Source organism: Elgaria multicarinata, chromosome 9, assembly GCF_023053635.1.
Source record: "Elgaria multicarinata webbii isolate HBS135686 ecotype San Diego chromosome 9, rElgMul1.1.pri, whole genome shotgun sequence".
NCBI lineage: Eukaryota > Metazoa > Chordata > Lepidosauria > Squamata > Anguidae > Elgaria > Elgaria multicarinata.
In genome coordinates, this window is record NC_086179.1 from 43,045,780 (window position 1) to 43,067,837 (window position 22,058).

Genomic DNA, 22,058 nt, shown 5'->3' on the forward strand with positions numbered 1-22,058 from the left:
TATAATAAACATTGTGATGACAGCCTCTTCTAAGTCATTCTGTGCACTAGAAAAATGAACTTCCTTCATGAAGGAAATGTTACTCATTGCCATTAGCTGAGTGTGTTCCTGACATGGTGTGATGATACATTAAGCCAATAAATGGCGCACCATGATTCATGTTTGAAAATTGTCTGGCTCCTACACTTAGATTAGTATTCCTGCCTAAATGTCTTTATTTGGGCATCTTGATGGTTTATTTATTTATTTGCTTATGTTTTATATTGCCTTTCTAACAAGTTGCCCAACATGGCCTACAAAACAATAACATTTACAATTTTAAAAAACCCATGATGAGTTGGGACCCAAATGCTCCCTTTCACATATGGAAGGGGCCTGTTCATGGAATAGGCATTTTATATTCTGTGCTAGAGCTTTGTTCCAGGAAAGTAAAACAAATCCAAAGATGTTATTGCACTGTACAAGAGCTTATGCAAGCTCACGAACAAGCAGAAGCTCGTTAACTGCTGAACCTATCATTTTCAGCACTGGCTGTGTTCAGAAGTCACAACATGGCTTATCATGACAGGAATGACCTGCAACAAGCGTTGGGTTTGTACAGTCCCCCTCCTTCAACGTCTGGGATAACGAATTCAGAAGTGTTCATTTCTGCTTTTAGTTAAACACAGCTTCCCAAGTCATCCAAATTGGGAAGTTAACACTAACTGTGGTTGAAACAAACCAGCTTCTTAATCTATGGGCAGGATCCAGTGCTGCCAACATCCCAGCAGAACCAACCGCTAACGCTGCAGGGAGGAAGCGCTTCTTAAATGTGTGTTTCCAGAGCAGGACAGGCGCTCTGTTGACCTGTCTCAATCCAGAAACAATCATTTCTGTTTGTTTTGGGGGCTTTGTTTGAGGAACACCCATCTCCCTGTAGTGCTAGCAGTGGCTCCAACCAACACAACAAAATGAGTGGAAGCACAGTGATAGTATTGGATATTGTCTTGTGGGTTCAATGTGGCTTGTTAGTATTAACTGTGGTTTGTTGCTTCACTCCAGACAGCACAACAAGCTGCAGTTAATTCAAAGCTGAAGGAAAAGTTTCTGAACTCCTCCTCCTGATTTCACAGGAGGAGGAGATGAGAGGCTAGGGATTCCTGCATCTGAGCTCCTTCTCCTGGCCACCTGGGAGGGGGGACTGAATGAGCCCATGTGTCAGCATTTGGACTATGATGTCCAAATGCAGTTGGTTTTGTGAGCTCCTGTGCAAGGATTTCTGGGACAACACTAGAGGTTATTTTCTTCCCCTCGCAGTTCTTTGGATGCAACCCAAAAGGAATGAAATGAAAGTAGCACATAAAATAATATGAATACAAATAGCATGAAAAAGTACTTTCTGCTTTATCTCTACTTTGTGCTTACAGAAGAGTTTTGTAAAGGTGTAACTCTTACAATTATTTATAGTTCAGCATCAAAAGATTTTTGCATCTAGAAACTGTTGTATCTCCAAAAGACAAAGAGTTACCAGGATCTCATCCTATATAAGTTGCTCTGAAGTGAGTGTTGGGCAAGAGTGTGACTTTCATGGAGTTATGTGTAAAACGGAGGAGATTGTGCTCTAAGTTTACAATGTGTACACAAAAGTGTAAAGCATTTATATTCAGATGGGCTTTAGAGAAAAGGTCATCACAATATAAACATTAATTGAAAGTCGTATAAGCCTCTAACTCAAAGGAATTGGTTAACATAATTGACTATGTTTAAAGAACTATAAAATCAGAAATTTAAGCGAAATCACTCCTTCTGTTTCTGATGTTTGGATGTGAGTACCATTGCTTGTGTAGCGAAATGGCACCTTTCTCGCTCAGGAGATGGAGTAATAGCAGCCTCAGAAACCCCCAAGAAGTATAAAAAATATTCAGGGGGAAAAGACAGAGGAACCCACCCACCCGAAATTGTGGACTGAGTGTTTTCAGTGGGCACAGAATGCTCCCTGACCATTGGACGAGGAGGGAGATAAGGGGTGGGAGATGGAATGGAATGGAGTATCCTGGGAGAAGATGTAGCTGGCTGGAATGCTGAACAGCAATACTCTGCACTGCAAGATTTTGTTGCAAGTCCCACGTGTGGAAGTTATAAACATAATTCTTATTACCCAAAGCTTGTAGAAGTTCAAAGACTGTAGAACTTGCCATACTTATGTTGCATATCTTCAAACTATGTATCCCCTTGGCTGCAAGTGTTCCAGTTCTGTCATGTTACAAAAATGTGATGTGATAAGACAGTTTTCAAGAAAAAGAAAAAAGTGTGAGGGGGAGAGCTCCTGCAGTATATAGCCTTACATAATACAAACATCGTAAGAGGTTCGCCTATGTGTGACATGGGCATGTGCGGTAGTTCCTTCCTTGTCATTTGAAAGGCAGGATGAAATAGTTACGTGTTGTGCATATGTTTATTTGTGGAGTTGTAGGGCCTTTAGGGTCAGCTAATCGGGAAATTAAACTGTAGAACAGACAACATTATGAACAAACAAACCACATTAAGTACTCTTCACTGAACAACAGCGTTGCAACTTATTAGCCAGCAGCTTGTGGCTGTTCCTGACATAATGTCTGCCTGATGCTAGTTAAAGCTGGTGAGATGGCTGATTCAGGTTGATACTTACACAAGAGAACAAATCACTTTCATTTGACCTATAATGGATTATTTGGGCAATCAAACTGACATCTACAGACTTTGAAAGCACAATCTTGATCCCCCTCCCTCTAATCACTGCTCATTGGGAATGTTATGAGATCTTGATGGCCATGGCATGTGGACGTGGCTTTTCATTTATTTTCTCTCTGAATGGTGGTGTGCAGTAGTAAGAAAGATACAAATAGTTAAGAGTCCCATAATTACATTCCTGTCATCTTGACTTATTTATGTGCTTCTCAGCTACTGTAATAAAGAAGATTTGGGAACCTGAAGCAATTATCCCAGGCTTCTTGTCTCTTTGCTGGTTATTTAATAATTCTTTTTTCTGCCCTGGAAGTGTACCTGTACCATTATGGCTTCTATCACAGAGTTTTCCGGTTTCCGTTCTCTGTCTTTTACTTTGCTCATAACTTCCTTTGGTTCTTAAAAACACTTGCTGGCAGTCTGGGGGTGGAAATGCAACACTGAGTTATGCATATAGACATCACTTGTTAGATTCAGACCAGAACTATTATGTGAAGATTGGTAAGTGAGTGAGAGTTATATCTTCTATCCTGCTTTTCCCAAGTAGTCTGTCTCATTGATCAAGTCCTAACTTACTTAACTTCAGAGACTTCAAACTGTATAAAGTGCCAAAAATCCATTTTGAGAACTGTTGGAGTTGGTGAGAAGTCACCAAAAATTGTTATGCAAGATGGCCTTATCCTTAAGAAACCTTCTTAGATATTGGAAGATATATGAACTATAGTTAATAAGAATTATCCAGGACCTAAAACCATAATTTAAACCATTCTCAAAGCATACTGTAAACAAACCACAGTTTAGAGATCACAGTGTACTGTGTTTGGTTAAAAGTTTAAGCACACATTTTTTATTTCCTTTTCCTAGTGTACAAACGAGTGGAGGATAGAGTACATGAGCCTCTGAGGTTCAGGCAGGCCGATTCAATTGGCGGGAAACCTTATTTCCCCCATTACATCTGATCCAGGCCTAATTGGGGGGAAATGTAGAACAGACTTGAAAGCTGAATGTATTGGACTAGCAACCTCTTTATAACCAAAGAATAGCTACATTGTTTCATTCCATGGCCCCTGAAAGGAACAAAAATTTAATCTTATTTGTCCTCATTTTTCCCTGAAACATTGATTCCTGAAGTAGGTGTAGATATGTTAAAATAAAGTGGGTTGGTTTTTCTTGTTGATATTGTTACTGCTGTTGTTTGTAAAGTGTAACTGATGGATCATATGAAGTCACTTGTGGGTGGCCTCTCTAATCTTTACTTAAGCTATGAGAAACACAACTATTTAACAGTGGGAAGCTTCTCCTATAATTGTAAAATGAACTTGAACATGTGATGGCAGTGTGTTGAAAGGCCCTAGCGTCGGAGAATAAAGAGGAACAAGAGATGGAGTGTTTTGTAATAACAGGTTTTTGAAGCCTGTCTCTTCATTTTCAAAGTTCTAGTATGTAACCTAAGCAGCACCTGGTTTCTTGGTCATCATGACTAGCTGTGAAGGATTCGATTGACCAAAAATTTAGGTTTATAAACATACCAGAAATTGTTTTCTAAAAATAACAACAGCACAGAATTCAACATAGATGGTATATCTGGCAAAAGCATCAATTAAAAAAGATTTGGCATCGCTTGCTTGGGGCCTCACTACTCTCCTCTGAGATAGACACGCCCTCTTTTCTCTTGCAGCAACCCTCTGCCTGATTTGTCACTTTCTTCAGTTTTTAAATTCCTTGTGATTTGTTTTGCTGTCTATATTAAATTGAAGGCCCATATGGGCAGGTATATTTTTTAATGTGTTTTGTTCAGCACCTAATTTTTAAAGCACATCAACACACTGAGCTGGATCCAGCACCCACTTCTGCCAGCCCAGTTGCCCATGCCTAAATCTAGATCCAGTCATTAAATATTAGTAGTAATAACTGTAAATTTCCAACACATACAGCACTTGGTGCTCCATCCATTCATGTAGACTTTATGCAAATTTCTGGACTAATGTACCGATTAGACACTGTTTTCCCATTGACAATAATTTTAAGCTTATCAGTCTAAATGTATGAAGTACTGTACCTGAAAAGGGTAGCCAGTCCTAAATTAAAACTTTAATTAGTGCAAGTCCATCCAACATCAGACTGAACCTTGATCTTTTTCAAGGTTCAGCAAAGTCTTTCTCCCGACATAGGTCATCATACAGGGCAACCAAGGCTGTTTCCATGCCAAAGCCAGGCCTGAAACCTAACTGAAATGGATCCAGATAATTGGTCTCATCCAAGAGTGTCTGGAGCTGGCTCGCAACCTTGCCCAGGAATGGGACATTTGCCACTGGCTTATAGTTATTAAGATTTTCAGGGTCCAGGGAAGGTTTCTTCAGGAGTGGTCTCACTACTGCCTCTTTCAGATGGCCAGGGAACACCCCCTCTCGCAGAGAGGCATTAATCACTTCCCTGGCCCAGCCAGCTGTTCCATCTCTGCTAGCTTTTATTAGCCAAGGGGGCAAGGATCCAATATGGAGGTGGTTGCACAAACCTGTCCTAGCACCTTGTCAACGACCTTGAGCTGTACCAACTGAAACTCATCCAAGAAAACTAGACAAGACTGTGCTCTGGATACCTTAGCTGATTCACCTGCTATAACACTGGAGTCTATGTCCTGGTGGATGCAAGAGATTTTATTCTGGAAGTGCCTAGCACATATATTTCAGCGGGCCTCAGAAGGTTCTACAGTGTCCTTGGGGTCAGCATGTAATAGCCCCCAGACAACTCTGAAAAGCTCTTCTGGGTGACAGATTGATGATTCAATAGTGGCAGCAAAATATTGGGTTTTTGCCGCCCTCACTGCCCCTGAATATGCCTTACTGTAGGCACTCACCAGCATCCACTAGGAGTTCTTCTCCATCTGCACTCAAGCCATCTCATATTTTGTTTCATCACTCTCAGCTCTGGGGTATACCATGGAGTTGTACAAGCTCTGCACAGAGCTCTACTTGTATTCTTGGGCTCTGCCAAGTATCATCAACCTGTGACATGCATTTGATGAGGGAAAACTACTCAAGAAGACTTGAAAACATATGTCTATGGGCTCATCTACACCAAGCAGTATATTCCACTATCCTGCTTGGTGTAGATGTGTCATGGGCCCCAAGAGTTGTCAGTGCACTTCATTGCCACTATAAAGCAGTAGTGTAGATCCTGCAGTGCATTTCAATATCACTATAAAGCAGTAGTGTGACTCCTGCCTTTCATATACTGCTTTCATACCACTTTCATAGTGGAATATCTTGCTTGGTGTAGATGAGCCCTAAGTGACCAAATGGTGAATGTTAGCAGTATCTGAAAGGGTTTGAAAACCACTTTTTCAAACTATTTGGGAGGAGGTCTCCACCCAAATACCTCCACTAGAAGGTATATACCTTCTAGTTTCACTTGTAGGATGTACTTACTAGATCTGGGAATGCCTGTGTGATTCATATAATAGAAAGCTAATAAAGCAGCATGCTTCTGTTTTACTGTGTGCAGTAGTGGGAATATAGATTTGTTTAATTTTAAGGGCTTAAAATGTAGCCATGTATCCACAGCTCTCAATGAAAACAAATTGTTCATCCCTGTTTTGAGATCTTGTCCAGTAGCAACCTGCCTCAACTTTGGCATCACGTGGAGTTTTAAGCTGCTGTTGCTGCTTCATAATCCCTATTTTTAATGAATAACATCTTTTAATTAACCTTGCGTTTGTGGTTTGAAATTACCTGTGCCTCTGTAACTGTGGTGGTTTCCTTCTTCAGGACCTGAACAAACGTTTGTCCCTACCCGCAGACATCAGGATACCTGATGGATACCTTGAAAAGATGCAGATAAACAGTCCACCGTTCGATCAACCAATGAGCCGACGATCCCGTAGAGCATCATTGGTAAGTTGCTACCATTTTTTTCTACACTTGACAAATTAACTGTTTGCATGTGTAGGTAATATTTGCATTCCGACCCATATTCTGGAGAAGGTTTCCGTGTAGCAGCAGAAACAGCAAAGAGTCTTGAGGCACCTGAAATTGCATAATTCATTTGATAGTATCTTGCATTCATTTGTGCTCTGTGTAATAGTGTGACACATCTAAGGTTATCTCTGGAATTTCTTGGCTTTTTGAACTCGCTTCTTAGAAAAGCATTTCCCCTTCCCTCTGTAGTTGATATGTGTGTGTGTGTGTGTGTGTGTGTGTATACCTGAACACTTAAACATTTTTTTCTGTCAAGGGCATCATTCCCTTGTGGGCATTCTCTCACGGGCCATGCAGTGAGTAAGGCCAAAGCCAGCAGTGGGCAGAATCAGAGTCAAAATTGGGCAGGTCACTCCTTTCCTCTTTCTGCCATTCTCTTTTTCAGTCACCCCTTTTCTTTCACTTGTACTGAGCTGCCTAGGAAGGGACAGGTTGGTCTTGCTAGAGGTGTGAACTGATCACATGCAGAGGGCTTTTGAAATTTGGCTGAGAGGCTTGTGAAATTAGGCTAAAAGGGCACATGTGACCAAGAAAGTGGTGCTCAAGGTGGCTAACAATAATGAGTTGTGGTCTTCATGCAATCCTTATAAGCTTCCCAGAAGCATATGACTGGCCACTGTTGGGCCAGATAAGAAGTATAGAACGTCTGGCTCACAGGCATAATCCAGTGTGGTGTAGTGGCTAAAGTGTTGGACTGGGAGTAGGGAGATCCAGGTTCTAGTCCCCACTCGGCTATGAAAACCCACAGGGTGACTTTGGGCCAGTCACATACTCTCAGCCCAACCCACCTCACAGGGTTGTTGTTGTGAGGATAAAATAGAGAGGAGGAGGAGAATTATGTACACCACCTTGGGTTCCCTGGAGGAAAAAAGGCGGGATATAAATGCAATAATAAATAAAATAAATAAATAATCCAGGCTGCAGGCCATGCCAATCTGGCCTACGCAGCCTCATGGGGTTGCTCAGGGGTTGAGGCTTAGGCTCCAAATCCCACCCCCTGGAGGAATTCCCTTGGAGGGTGTCACCCTACTGCTGCCTGAGAACGGCAGGGATTCACCTGCTGGCACATGCCAGCAGCAGAACCCCCATGGTTATCTGCAGTCTCTGATTGGAGATAGCAGTGGAGATGTGGGGCAGCCTGGGCCCCTTTATCTGTGCTGTTCCAGCATGGAAGGGGGGATAAAAAAGGGGGTGACATCAAAAGATGGGGCCATGGGCTGAAGTCATCCAGCCCACGGTAGGTGGCAATAAAGCTCACCACCACAAAACAGTTCTACACCGATAGAGTAGATGTATTTGGGGGCAGAGCCCTCCTTCTGCATGGAATATATTGCTGTGATCATCCTTTCTTCCACCTTTAGTATGACATTCTTTGCATTTTGGATCGTGCCAAAGCTTTTGCTCCCTAATACTTGCTACGAATGGTCCCCAGCTATGATCTCGTCCCCAGCACCTCACACTCAAGCTTTTCATACTATGTTCCTGAGAAATCATAAACTATGAAATGCTTGTTATAACTATAGGGTTTTGTGTAAGAACATTACTAAAACAAGTGAAATTGAAACAACACTTACAATCTCTGTTTGGACAGCACTTTACACAGCAAACCCAAAGGCTGCACACATATAGACCCAGTTCGCATGATCATCACTGCCCACTGTGGCCTGTTTAAGCTACAGTGAGTCATAGCAAGTGCCAGAACATGCTGGGCAATTTTTGAATATTCAAACTGTAACTTGTCATGTCATCCAAACCCAGGTGGCAGGGCTTGTGCGAGGGTTAAACAACCCTTGCATAACCTAGAACAGGCCATGGGTTATGCACGGGTTGATTAACCCTCAGACAACTCCCACTGCCCAGGTTTGATCAATACAGCAAGCCACTGTTTGAATATTCAGAAGGCTGCTCGCACACACCAGCATGCACCACAACCTACCTAAATAAGCTACAGTGGACTCTTTGATAGTCCAAACTAGCCTACTCACTGTTTTTTCCCTGTAGCAAATTCCTGAAGAATGAACATCATACTTTAAACACTTTTGTTCATGTATGTTCTCTCCCCCACACCCCTCATCTTAGTGGTGTTGAAAGATACTTGTATGGCCTTCATTCATTATGTGTTTGCTGCAGGGAACACCAGTGTAACTCCAGTATATGTGCCTCAGTTGGCTTTGCCATGTGAAGTGCAGAGCTGCCCTTTCCATTTCACGCTTGCCAGTACTATGGCTTTCCTTCTGAGTGCTGGAGCTGACAGTTAAAATCAGTGTTTGAAAAATGTGCCTTTATTTCTGTAAGGCATTCCAAACTCTTTTATTGTTTTTATGTTTGCAAATCATATTGGCTAAGATATGGTACATTAGGAAAAATACTCCGTATTTTGTACTTGATGAATGTGATGAGAAAGTAAATATTAAAGATGACTTTCTTTTACATGCATTTGATCCATAAAAATCAGCTTATTAAGACATTGTGGCAACAGCCAGCAAAGACTCCAGGATATTATTTATAATTGAAAGGCTTCTTATACTCAGGAGGAATAGATTCTGGGGAAATATATTGTTTTTAGTATGGGTGCCTCTCCTGCCTGCAGGATAGATTTGATTAGGTTGTTAGTAGGGTCTTGGACGGGAGGAAGGTGAATAAGAGTAACTAAAAGAAACTTAAAGTGAAAGTCAGGCTTTCAAAGCAAGTTGGAAAACGGTTTCCAGTGAAAGCAGACACTACCCTGGGCTATAGAAGTAAGTAACTTAAGATTATAGGTGAGGGGGATTTATGCCTTATTTGGAGCTTTGTTTGTGTTGAGATGCAATGAGTGTTTTGGACTGTAGCAGCTGATTTCCTGATAGTAATAGCCTTGAGAGAGAGGGAGACCGTACAGAAAGGAGGACAGGACTCTCTTTTGTATCTGGTCACTAGGGCAGGGCTCCTGCATCTTTAACTGTTGTGATAAAGAGGGAATTCCACCAGGTGCTGCATGCATAGAAATGACACCTGCTGAAATTCCCTTTTCTCTACAACTGTTAAAGATATATGAGCCCTGTCCTCCTTTTCATATGGTCACCTTAGAGAGGGAGAGCATGTGTATATGTGTGTGTAGTATAATATAACACACACACACACACAGAGAGAGAGAGAGAGAGAGACTATATATACACAATACACACATATATGAGTAGAAAATTAATAAATCTGGATACAGCCATATAGGAACATCATTTAAAACTAATGATGATAGGGTTCTAGCAAAATTCTTTCAGTTACAAGAAAGAAAGATTTTTTTGTGGGGGAAGGACTGCACTTTGCACATGTCTCAGCACATCTGATAAATCTCATATAATGTACTCATGGGTGATTTAACCTTCTTCCATCTCAAGCAATCCTTTTTCTAGGAAACTGTTTTTAAAACTTCGGTAGGAAAAAGAGCACCCTCTAATGAACGTAACTGCATCTAAAATGGAACAGCCCTTACAGGATTCTCCCTCTGCCCCTCTCCCCCATCCATATTTTAAAAGACCTTGTTGTGCTTTGTAAGCTGAGATCTGGCAGCTGTGTTTGGGTTTGGGGGCGTGCACGTGCTGCGGCGTTGTCCTTCTGCTCTTTCAGTCTCTTCTTTGGAGAGCTACAACAATGTTGTTTTTAAGAAAGCCAGGGTCCAGGCTTATGGCTTCAGGATGCATGCATATGTTGCAAACCTTGTTTAGAAGACAGCGGATCAAGATACTTTTTTTAAAGCTGAATAATTATTTTGCAATTTTGATCATTACCTTTTCAAAACTTTTGCACTAGAATCATAGCTTAGTGGAAGGAATATTTGCCCAGCTTAGCATGTACTGACTGACAAGTGCTATAGTGTGTTTGCAATATTGCATTATCTTGAAGCACTTTTAGTTCATCCGTCATTTATCACAAAAGAGTCTATACCTAACATTTTAACCCTCCTATGCTTATAAAAAGCATTTTTTTTCTAATCTAATAACGAGGTCAGTTAGATTCCAATGAAGTGATAGTGTTTTTAAAAAAGGGGGGGAGACAATCAGTTGTATCCAGAACTGTCATTCCGCTAGTACAAATTCTCTACCGCTGGCAGAAGCCGTTTTTCATCCTTGCCCAAAAGTTAAATCTGGTGCCCAGTGTCTGTTAGCACAAGATGTTGCGCAAGCACATGCCAGTACCGGGGATCCAGAAGTACCTCAACCAAGTTACATAGGTGAAAATGACTGGTGCAAGGAAGGAAGGAAGAAATGTCACCTAGAACACAGCAACTCTGTTCAGACAACACGCTAAGCCACTGTAGTTAACCACTTTGAGCTAAACATTAAGACTTAGCATGTCGTGTGAGCGATGATTTAGCATGTCATGTAAACCATCCCTAATCATGGTGGCTACATAACCACAGTTTAAAAACACCCACTAACTTTTTGCTGCAAAAGGGTTAGGGGCCTAACCATGGCTTGGCACATTGTCTGAACAAGCCCAACATGTTTCGCAAGAAGAAGGTTGGTTGCTTATTTAATTTATCTCACCTTTCTACTGGGAAATGGCTCTCAAGGCAGCTAACAACAATACCAAAAATTAAGATAAAAACATAATCATAAAACATTAAGTACACATTTAGAAACGCAATGACCCTGTTTGGACAACACGCTAAGCCACGGTGGTTAAGCATTTTGAGCTAAACATTATGGCTTAGCATGTTGTGTGAACCATGACTTTGTGTATCATGTGAACCATTCCTAACCACAGTGGCTACATAACCATAGTTTAAACATGCTCACTAACCATTTGCTGCAAAAGGGTTAGTGGCTTAACCATGGCTTAGCATGTCATCTGAACAGGGTCACAGTTAATACTTCCTTATACCATCTACGTAACGTTGATATAGCAATAATTTGTGTTTTTTCAATGACAGATTTCACCACATTGGGGTCATTCGATGTACAATTTTATTTTTTCCCATTTGCTTTAATTTGGCCTAAGTGGCCCTGATCCCCTTTAAGTGAAATCCTTACATTATTTTTAAGAATGTTTTTTAAAAAATTGTAAGAGAATGGTATGAAGTATGATTAGGTCTAATAACAGATTTCTACATTATAGGAGATAAACAAAGGTGATATTGAATTAGGTTTTGTCATCAAGAGCAAAATGAAAGCAGGCTCCATTTAAATAAATAGTGAAAGGCATTGGCGAACTTTAGTAGAATTTGAAATTCTACAAGTGGTAGCCAGTCAGGTGGGCAAAATCGTTTTGACCAACTGTTGGTATTGTTTCATCAGTCATTTACTCCTTCATGCAGTTGGTGATTTTTACTTGGTGCTAGAGTACCCCTAGCTTAGCTGAAACATTTTCTGATGGCTTTTGAAGTGGTACACAAATACTAACTTTAAAAAATCAAGGTGACATAAAATACATATTGAATATACTTCTTGCAAAGAGTAGCACCACATTCCTTTGCAGCTTGCAAATGGTTCCCTGGTTCTGTTCCTACCTGGCGAAACTTGCTTACCTCCTCTGTCTGTTCCCATTCTTGCCAGCAGAGTCTGGTAACAGACGCCACAAATATACTCCCAGTTTCTGGGAGCACAAAGTAAAACAAAGAAACAGAAACAAAACAAAAACAGACAGGCTTATAGTGTGTAACAGGCTTGTAGTGTGAGTTCCTCTAAGAGCCTGCCAGCATAGCAATCCCCTATCTATCCGCACATGAGTGAGATCTTCAGTCCTTAAGCCAAACTCTGTCAGCATGTGTCTCCTCAGGCCCTCTGTCAGTGCTAAGAGGCACAAACTGCTAGAGCGATTCAGGGGTTTCCGTGACGGCCCCAACTCCATCTGACTGACATGTAGCATCTAGGCCTGAATAACGCTGCCTTGCTTGCAGGTTCTTTGACAGCCCAATCCCACTCACAAAGTGCCTGCCAGCATTTTACCATCATGTGAGTTACTCATATCCACAAATTTCTTCCCTAGAAAATTTGTTTAAGATTAATTTTCCATGACTTGGGAGGGTGAACCGCTGATGCTAATTGTCTTTCTATGGTTGTATTTTTCTTAATTCTTACAAACTGATCTATGCTATACAGCACTCCTTGCTATCCCTTCATCAGACTGGCGAGAGGGGGTTTTCAGTTGTGCTAAATTATGGGGTATATATATGTCTACAATTATTCATTTAGAATACTTTAAGCTTGCAATTGCACATTTACAGTGGGATTGTACCAATGTGAGTGACAATAAACCACTCCCTCATTATCCCTCGGTTAAAACAACTGTGCTTAATTGATTAAAAAGGAATATACTAGAACTCAAACCTGCTTGGATGTCACAACTTTTGATTCATAAACCAGAGGAAGTGGAGATGGGCTGTGCTTTCTCAGGGGTGAAGAGAAAATGTTCCGTGTGTGTGCACCGACACTTTAATCTCTTTTGCTTCACAAGTTCCAGATTTAATGTAGCGCTGAAACAGAAGGTCCAACATTGAGTGCAGTGAGTGCAGGCATGAATTAAGCCCTGTTAGAGCAGTCTGCTTCTGCTTCTACCTGCTGCTGTTTCATTCATATTTTTAACAGGTTTTGAACGTAACCCTTTAATTATTATAGATTTCAGTTATATCTCTCCAAACTGGGGGAATGAGCATTAAAATAAATGCATTTCATTGTAAAGGATGTATAAAGTGATGCACATTGGAGCAAAAAATCGTAACTTCGTGTCTATGCTGATGAGTTCTGAGCTGGTGGCGACAGACCAAGAAAGAGATCTTGGGGTTGTGATGGATTGGCTACCATAGGAACAGAATGCTGGCCTAGATAGGCCTTTGATCTAATCTTTCAGGACTCTGATGTTCTTATCCTGGTTCATTCCCTTTCCAATTCACATACTAAGTGACTTAACATCTTGTTTTATATGAGAAAGGTTTTGGATTTTTTCTGTCCAAACTTTTCTCTGCTGCAACGAATGGAGCACTCTAAAACAAACAAACAAACAGACAGACAGGTGCAATATGAGAGAGCTTTGGCTATTGCGCAGTATAAAAATGTAATAAATAAATAAAGACTTGGAAGTAAGTACCACTGAGTTCATTGGGGCTTATTCCCTAGTAAGTTTGCTTAGGATTGCAGTCTGATTTGTGCGGGAGTACAAACAGTGAGAAATGTTTAATTCAGAAACACAATTCTGAATAGTCTGTCTTAATAGAGGTAGTTCTTTTTTCAAAGAAGTGTGTCTACTATTGTTCATGGAGAAATGGGGAGGAACTTTAATTCCCTAATAAATCTACCTATGAATAGATGCTTCAATAGAGACAACACACCATTCTTCAGTGTTGTATAACTGAAATGCAAAGGGGCTGACTTGTACAAACAAAGCAATATTCTGGATTACCAAAGATGAATGAGTTGAAATCTCTTAATAAAGCAGTTTTACAAACAGGGGCTTGGATCTAGAGTTGTGTGACCCACATTCTGCTTGTGCAGTAAAGGGAGCTTCCTGCCCACCTTCTCTACATTGTAGTCTCCTACATTTTCAAAAAGATGCTCCTAAGGGTCAGAGATAATATAGGTGCACTTAAGAATCTAATGTTTCCCTTTGTTTTCAAATAGATGATCTGCTCTTTGTGAGAATCTTGCTTATGCGAATTTACTTCTTGCTTTTATTACAGTCCGAAATTGGATTCGGAAAAATGGAAACCTACATCAAATTGGAAAAACTTGGTGAGGTATGTGTGCAATCCCCCCAACCCCTGGAGTTGTGGATTTTTATTATTAATTAGTATTTTTTTAAGGGTTTTAAAATCTTCTCTTTCTCACAATATTCTATTAGGGCAATGTGCCAGTGACATTCAGAGACAATGACTTGCCCAAGCCAACTGAATATATCCAGGTCCAAGACCAACATTATATCCAATGGCTTTCATTTATCTTTTTAAGTTCTTAACTGTGCTCTGCATAAGGGATAGGGCAGGTCCGAAAGCTAATAATAAGTGCATCTTGTTCGCCCAAAGTACTAGGATTTTCATAACACATGGGAACGCGAGACAAAGCTGATCATTGAGCCATCTGATGGAACGGTATATTCAGCACACTCGAATATTACATGGCTTAATATTGCTTGGTTATACATCACAAAAGCTGCCCTAGGAGAACATTATATTATAAAATATGATATTATATGAATAGATATGTTCTCTTACTTTTGCACCATTCAGCTCTAACTTTAGGGCTCAGTATTCCAATGCTGTTTGTCTAGATGAAGGATAAGCTGATTTGAGTTGCTTGAATAGGAATAATTTCTTTTTTAAAAGTTGTGCTGTAGACTCTGTTCCTGTGTTCCTGGGAGCCGGGCCACATGGTTGCTTGTATGTGTACCAGCTCATCTTGTCCTGAGCTTTCAATAAACTAGCTTGTTTTTATTACCAAGGTGCAGTACATTTTAGCAAATGCAGTTTGGAGGCCTGTAAAACATCATCCTAATTTGCTTCAGGTCACTTTAGAGCATTTTAAACCTCTGTTATTAAAAACAACAAAAGAACTGTTGTTGAACTCATAAAAATCTAACTTCCTTTTTTGCCTTAATAAATGCAGTACTTGCAAATGATTTTTGTAAGTATATTTTCTTTTTCACTTGCTACGCAGGGCACCTATGCAACAGTATATAAGGGAAGAAGTAAGCTAACAGAAAACTTGGTAGCTTTAAAAGAAATCAGATTAGAGCATGAAGAGGGGGCACCATGCACAGCCATTAGAGAAGGTGAGCAAATGTTTTCCTTTTCATTTCAAAGTGCCAGTTGAAATTCTAGTCATATGACTGTGTGCACTGCAAAGAAATGCAATGCACCTAGTATGCCCAAAGATAAGCATATCTCAAACTAAATAGAATACTTGGAGTTTACTTAAATGCAGGGTTCAGGATGTGTTAGTGGGGCAACAGGTCTCTCTGAATCCAGCTGAACGTAATTGGCAGAGAATTCAGTTCTCTAAAAATGTTGTGCATCCTCTGGCATTTGGGTCATCCAGCGCTCCAACCCAGTAGTTATACGGACGGTCTTCTTGCCTGCTCAGCTGTCAAACTGAACTTCTCTTTTTAACATGAAGCAACTCCTCCTATTGTCGCAGTGAAACAGGCTGTTACCTTGGTGTACCAGCAAATCAAAACCACAGTATCTTTTCCTCTCTTGAAATACGTGGTTTCAAACCTACATTGAATGTTTGGTCTCTTCTTTCCTCTTCCCCCCATCACACCCATAGTTAACTGAGGCTAAGCTTCTGCTTTCAAACTCCCCATAGATTTATTATGGGCACAAATCTAGATTTGCCTTCCCCAACCTGGGGCCCTTCAGGTGTTGTGGACTTCAGTTCCCATCAGCCTCAGCCACCATGGCCAATGGTCAGCAATGGTAAGAGTTGTCATCCAAAACATCTGGAGGGCACCAATTTGGGTGATGTAGAGAATACGATGTCTGCCTGTACCCCACTGAAAACGTAGGGTGCTTTGCACCCTTTGATTATAGGTGGAATGCATTAATGTAGTTCTTCCTGGATTTGTAGCACATAAACTAAATTAATGGTGTGTTAAAAATAGATAAGGTTACCCTCCTGTGCACACTTACCTGCTAGTAAGTGCCATTGAACACAATGGGACTTACCTCTAAGTAAACATATGCAGACTAAACTGTTTTTAACCCCCTACTCTTTCAACACAAAAATATTACACTTTAATTTTCTGTTTTACTTATCGATTTTAACACTTAATTCTGTTTGTTTCCTTTTGCAGTGTCATTGCTAAAAGATCTAAAACACGCAAATATTGTGACGTTACATGATATTGTTCATACAGACAAATCGTTAACACTGGTCTTTGAGTATCTGGTAAGTTTTTTTATTTTATTTTTCTTAAGCTTCATGGTTGCAATGTTGAAAGCCTTTTTAAAAATTTGTTTCTGTTGTCACAATTTCTTAAATGTTCTCTAGTGAGCCGTGAAAATTATTACCTTTGCTAGAAAATGCATCAGACTTAATGCAATTGTCTTCCAAAGATTTTGGATGTACCTTGCAATAGGTAGGTGCTATGATCCTGAAGATTTTAAGTGTAGATCTTTCTCATAGTACGATACAGAAGGAGATATATCTGTGTTGCAGTCTAGATTAGCCCATGATTTTCCTTTTCTGTGGCCAGTTGTTATAGGAAGCCTGGTGCACATTGTTTTCAGGATTGCAGCTGTTCTGTCTTCTACCTGAGATACATATTTTTTACTTGCACCAAGTGGAAAAAAGAACAATGCCATTTCAGCACTACCCCAAACTATTTATAGTCTCAGCTACCTTACATTGTGCTGGCATGGTAAAAAGAATTATGCAGCCAATCCGCTCATGTTTGGGGGCCTAATTGGCTTGCATGTAAAATGCAGTTGTACTTTATTAGAGAAGTGTTGGGCAATTAATCATGTATTTGCAATTGAGTACAAGGTAGAGACCAGCTAAAATGCTGCCTGTGTTCAGGACAAGAAATTTACACCGATCTTGACAAGACTGGATAATTGGCAGGGCCTACAATCTGGAACAGGAGAGGAGAGGAAAGAATAGAGAAGGGAATATTATTGATTGGAGTCTGGCTTGCAGCCTTGAGATGTTCTTGGATCCATTGTTGTGCCTTGATTGCTTAGGTGTCTGTATTAAGCAAACAGGAGGGCTTTTGCCAACTCCACCTGTATGAAAGGAGGGGCCACACCCTTTCTAAGTTTAACTGTGTGACTTTCATTCATGCCTCCATAACCTCAACTCTCTGTTAAAGAACAGTGAAGCAGATCCATCTTGCTGGATGTGGGTCATTGGGAAAATCCTACATCCTCATCTCCGGTGGGGAATCTGTGACTTTCCAGTTGTTGTTTGACTCCAACTACCATCATCCCCTGCTAGCATGGTTGGGGATGATGGGAGTTGAAGTCCAATGACAGCTGAAGGGCCACATTTGCTCCACCCCTGTTTTACACTGTATTGGCTTGCGCTAGCTCCCCTGTGTCTTTCTGGCACAGTTCAGTTACGGTTTACACCATAACACCTTACCGGTTTGAGCCCCACATATCTTAGCCTACCCTTTCTCCAATGCCCAGTATGACCTCTTTAGGTCTGCTAGGTTCACACGGACATTTTTTTAATCTGCACAGACAGTTCAGATGGTGAGGATGCATAGAGAGGTGTTCTTAGCTGCTGCTATCTTTCCCCAAAGGCTCACCAAAGCCTCGACTTAAGCATTTTCTATGAGTAGTTAAAGTAGGTCTGGCAACTGATTAAAAAAATGAGTTTGATTGATCACCTGTCTCTGTGCTGAAGAAGCCATACATTAGGAATCCAGGAAGTTGCCTTATACTGAGTCAGATCATTGGTCCATCTACCCGAATAGTGATGAAAATGATTGGCTGCAGCTCTCCAGGTTTCAGGCAGGCATCGTTCCAGGCCTACCTGGAGATGCCTAGGATTGGACTCAGGACCATCTGCATGGAGAACATGTGCTCCTCTGCTGAGTCACAGTCCCTCCTTAATTTGCTTCATTTGCAAATAACCAAGACCTCAATTTAAGTATACTATGAAATGCTGAAAAATATACTGAAGAAATGTAATGAGATAGTAAAAACAAATCAACACTCTTAGAGGGAAAAGCCTTCTTTTAACATTCTTTTTCCATTTCCTGTTACAGGGACATAACAGAACTAAAACTGCATCTAAATGAATAACTGTATCCTTAACTCTCAGCCTTGGTGTCTAAAATTTGCCTTCTCTGGGTAGTATTCAATGTTAGTCCTATGTAGAGCAGACCGATTGAAATGAATGGGACGTAAGTTAGTTGTGACTAAGTTATTATCAGTCATTTCAATAGGTCTCTTTTATGTAGTACTAGCATTGGATACTTCCCTGTGATTTAAAAGTGAACTCTACTAATTAATAAACTAAGGCTTTCATTGATTAATCTACCAATCAAAGCTTGTCATCCTAATTTGATTAAAATGACCCTGTTCAGACAACATGCCAAGCCACAGAGGTTAAACATTTTGAATAAAACATTATGGCTTAGCCACGGTTTAAACGCGCTCACTAACCGTTTGCTGCAAAAGGGTTAGTGGCCTAACCACGGCTTAGCGTGTCGTCTGAACAGGTCCATTCTTGATACAGTCTGGCATGGTTGTAGTTCCTTGCCTGTGCCTTTTAGATGGGAAGATGTAATAAAACATTTTAAAAGCATTAACCATATTTTTTTCTCCTATTGTATTCAGGCCATTTTACAGCATGTTAAGTCATCCTTGTTAACCTTTATTTTTGTTTTGTCAGGACAAAGATCTAAAGCAGTATATGGACGACTGTGGGAACATCATGAGTATGCACAATGTAAAGGTGAGTCCTAGTCACTAATTTCCAACACTTTTGGTTCCCCCACCCTCACCCCCCCCCCAAAAGGTGCAGACGCTCCTAATATTCATACATTTTCCAGCATCTGTTTCTAGGACAGAGGTGTTGAACCTCTTTCAGCCTGCAGGCCAGATTTAATTTCAAAGGAGCTCTCGGGGGCTGCATTCCAGTGGTGGGTGTTGCTGAAGGCAAAAGGGACAAGCCAGAAATACCAGCATATTTTCGCTTAAAGCCATTAACACTGCCTTGGGAGAGGCATTTCAGCCTTTTAGAATGGAAAGAACTGCACAAAAGCCAGGAAACCACCAAATGGTTTCAATGGCAGTCAATGGAAGAGGGGGTGGAGCTAGCGGAAGGGTGCTTGGCCTTCTGGGGAACCCTCGAGGGCCAAATTTGGACCCCATTTTGGCTGGATTTGTCCTGCAGGCTGGAGGTTCCATGTCCCTGCATTAGGATTATTACTATCTGAATAATTCTTCCTTCAGAAAGCTAATTTAATTATTAAAGCATGCTAAAATTTGCACCAAAGGACTTGGCTTAATTAAAGATATAAAGAGAACTTGTTACTGCAAGTTTTTAAGTTACGTAATTTTGCACATAATTGCTTGCCTTTCAATACCAAACATTGTATGCCCTTTTCAAGCAGGGAAAGTAGCTTGTTTAATGAACAATAGCCGGTGGAGTAAATGTAGTTGACAACATAATGTACCGGAACGACATGAGATTTGGCTTTTATAAGTATTCCAACTGTTTATGTGCCCAAATTGCTGTTAGAACATTGCTGGGCCCTTCCTTTCAGATATCTGGTTTTATTTGGTGTAATGATTTTCCTATAGCTTTTGAGTTCTTCTGACTGAGATCTAACAATAATGTCCATGGGGGGAAAATGAACCTCTTACCTTGGGGCATGGACTGTTCTATCCAGATGTAGAGGAGGCAACAAAGAACACTTTTTAGAACTAGAGACTACTGCTGATATATATATATATATATATATATATATATATATATATATATATATAGTGGGGGCCTGAATGGGTAACTATAGGAGAATTTGAAAGAGGCAGCCTACCCTTGTAACATTCATGCCTGTACTTCAGAGGAAGTCAGATAACTGTTTGTGACAAATACAAGTTAGCCGTGTGCCTAAAGAAGACACAGTACACAGATTTATTTCCCAGGCTATTGCCCATCTTTCTAAAAAATAAGTTTATTAGGAACTTATAAAAATATGAGTCTCCTGCGAGATCTACAAAACCTCTAACGTTGTCCATTAAGGCACTATTGTGTCAGTCTATTTGTATCCTTTCCTCCCTTAAGTTTGGGGGAGCAATCATAGCTCTATGGTAGAGCGCATGTTTTGCATGCAGAAGATCCCAGATTTAGTTCCCGGCATCTCCAGTTATAAAAGGGTCAGGTAGCAAGTGATAGGAAGGCCCTTTAACTGAGACCCAGAAGGGGCACTGTCAAAATAGACAGTAGGGGGGCGAATAGTCTGAGCTCCTCCAAAGCAGCTTTTATGTGCCTTCAGAGTAAAACAGTATGGTTATTTATAGGGCATTCCTCTGTGCCTGACAAAATATGGCTATAGGAGAGCAGGGCACCAGTATGGTGCTCTTTTCTTAATACACCTGAGCTCAAACCATTCACTTGTTGCCTTGTTTCGCCTCTGTCTTTCACATGGAAAAGGCTCTGGTCTTGTATGGCATCGAGCACTACTGTGGTTCAGTGAATCTATTGGGTGTGGAACTCTGACACCAAGGCCCCAATCCCTTTGATCCTGGGAGTATAATTTACTTCATTCTCTGCTCCCCATACATTGAAATAAATCTACTGAAGGCCTAACAGGGTTATTATTAAATTGGTGCTGTAGCTAAAACATTTGAACATCCATGTATGAAATTTTTGTTCCCGTTCATAAATCATGTGAACATGTCCTGTTCGCAACCCTGATTGTGAACACGAGCAGGAACACAATTTGCAGGAAATTTTCGCAATTTTCCAAACTTGCCTTTGTGTTTGAAAGTGCGTATTCTCCCCTAAACTCCGCATTTTCACGCTTTAGCGTATGGGAGGAAATGCTCATTTTCAGTTGAGGAAAAATCTTTTTTTTTTTTTTCCTGATGGAAAAATTTGCATTTTTCCCAATCAAAGAAAAAAAACAAGAAGCTCGCATTCGGGAAATTAAAGCAGGTGAACTGAGCCTCAAGGAGGAATTCAAAGAACCCCGATGAGCTTGAACATTATATGTTCACCCAACCCTATTTGTGCGTGGGAAAGCCAGGTTCAAAGCCTTGCTTAGAGCTGCAATTGCCTGGGTGCCCTTGGGCAAGTCACTATCTCTTGGACTAATCTGCCTTGCAGGGGCATGGAAGGCCAAAAAATAAGCCGTATGTAAACTACCCTGAGATTCTTGGAGCAAGGGCAGGATTCAAACATGGCAGATAGAATAGTTATACTCAAAGTGCTCTGCAAATGATTCATAACTGCTGTTAGGCATCAGTCATCACCTCAAGCCTGGATTGTTAACTTTATCTATTTGACATCCCCCCCCACATGTGGGTAGAGGCAGACAACAGAAATCAATATATTGGTGGGGGTTGGGTGGGAGGAGCAAGTGCAACCCCCTGGTTTGACATCTCCAAGACATTGAGGAATATGCTACCAAGGAGGCCAGCCCAATGCAATGTAATGACAAGGTTCATAGAAAGTGATAAGGAAATAACCATCCTCAGATCGCTTTTGGAAAAAGGTTTGAGAGAAGCACCACCACCACTTTTTTGTTCCAAAAGCCACTTTCCCCAATGTTTCCGTGACTGAATTCAGAACTACAATGTCTGGCAGTGTGCCAGGATCTTGAGGGTGCGCATTTCTCAGTCAGCCTGTTAATGATAATTAGCTGGAGCTGGATTGTTTCTTGTAGCAATATCCATGTGAAGATCCTTTTGTCTTGGAGCAGGTGGCTGCTGCATGCAGGTTGTTAGCCAGA

General features: G+C 40.8%; 1 protein-coding gene across 1 annotated transcript in view; it reads left to right on the forward strand.

The window, feature by feature from the left end:
* The window catches only part of CDK17 (cyclin dependent kinase 17), an 88,082-nt gene that overhangs the window by 54,167 nt on the left and 11,857 nt on the right, over positions 1 to 22,058 (forward strand). The window contains exons 5-9 of the mRNA XM_063133744.1: positions 6,471 to 6,596; positions 14,332 to 14,388; positions 15,305 to 15,419; positions 16,443 to 16,537; positions 18,992 to 19,054. Coding sequence (XP_062989814.1) covers positions 6,471 to 6,596; positions 14,332 to 14,388; positions 15,305 to 15,419; positions 16,443 to 16,537; positions 18,992 to 19,054 — 456 coding nt within the window. The remainder of the gene's footprint in view (positions 1 to 6,470; positions 6,597 to 14,331; positions 14,389 to 15,304; positions 15,420 to 16,442; positions 16,538 to 18,991; positions 19,055 to 22,058) is intronic.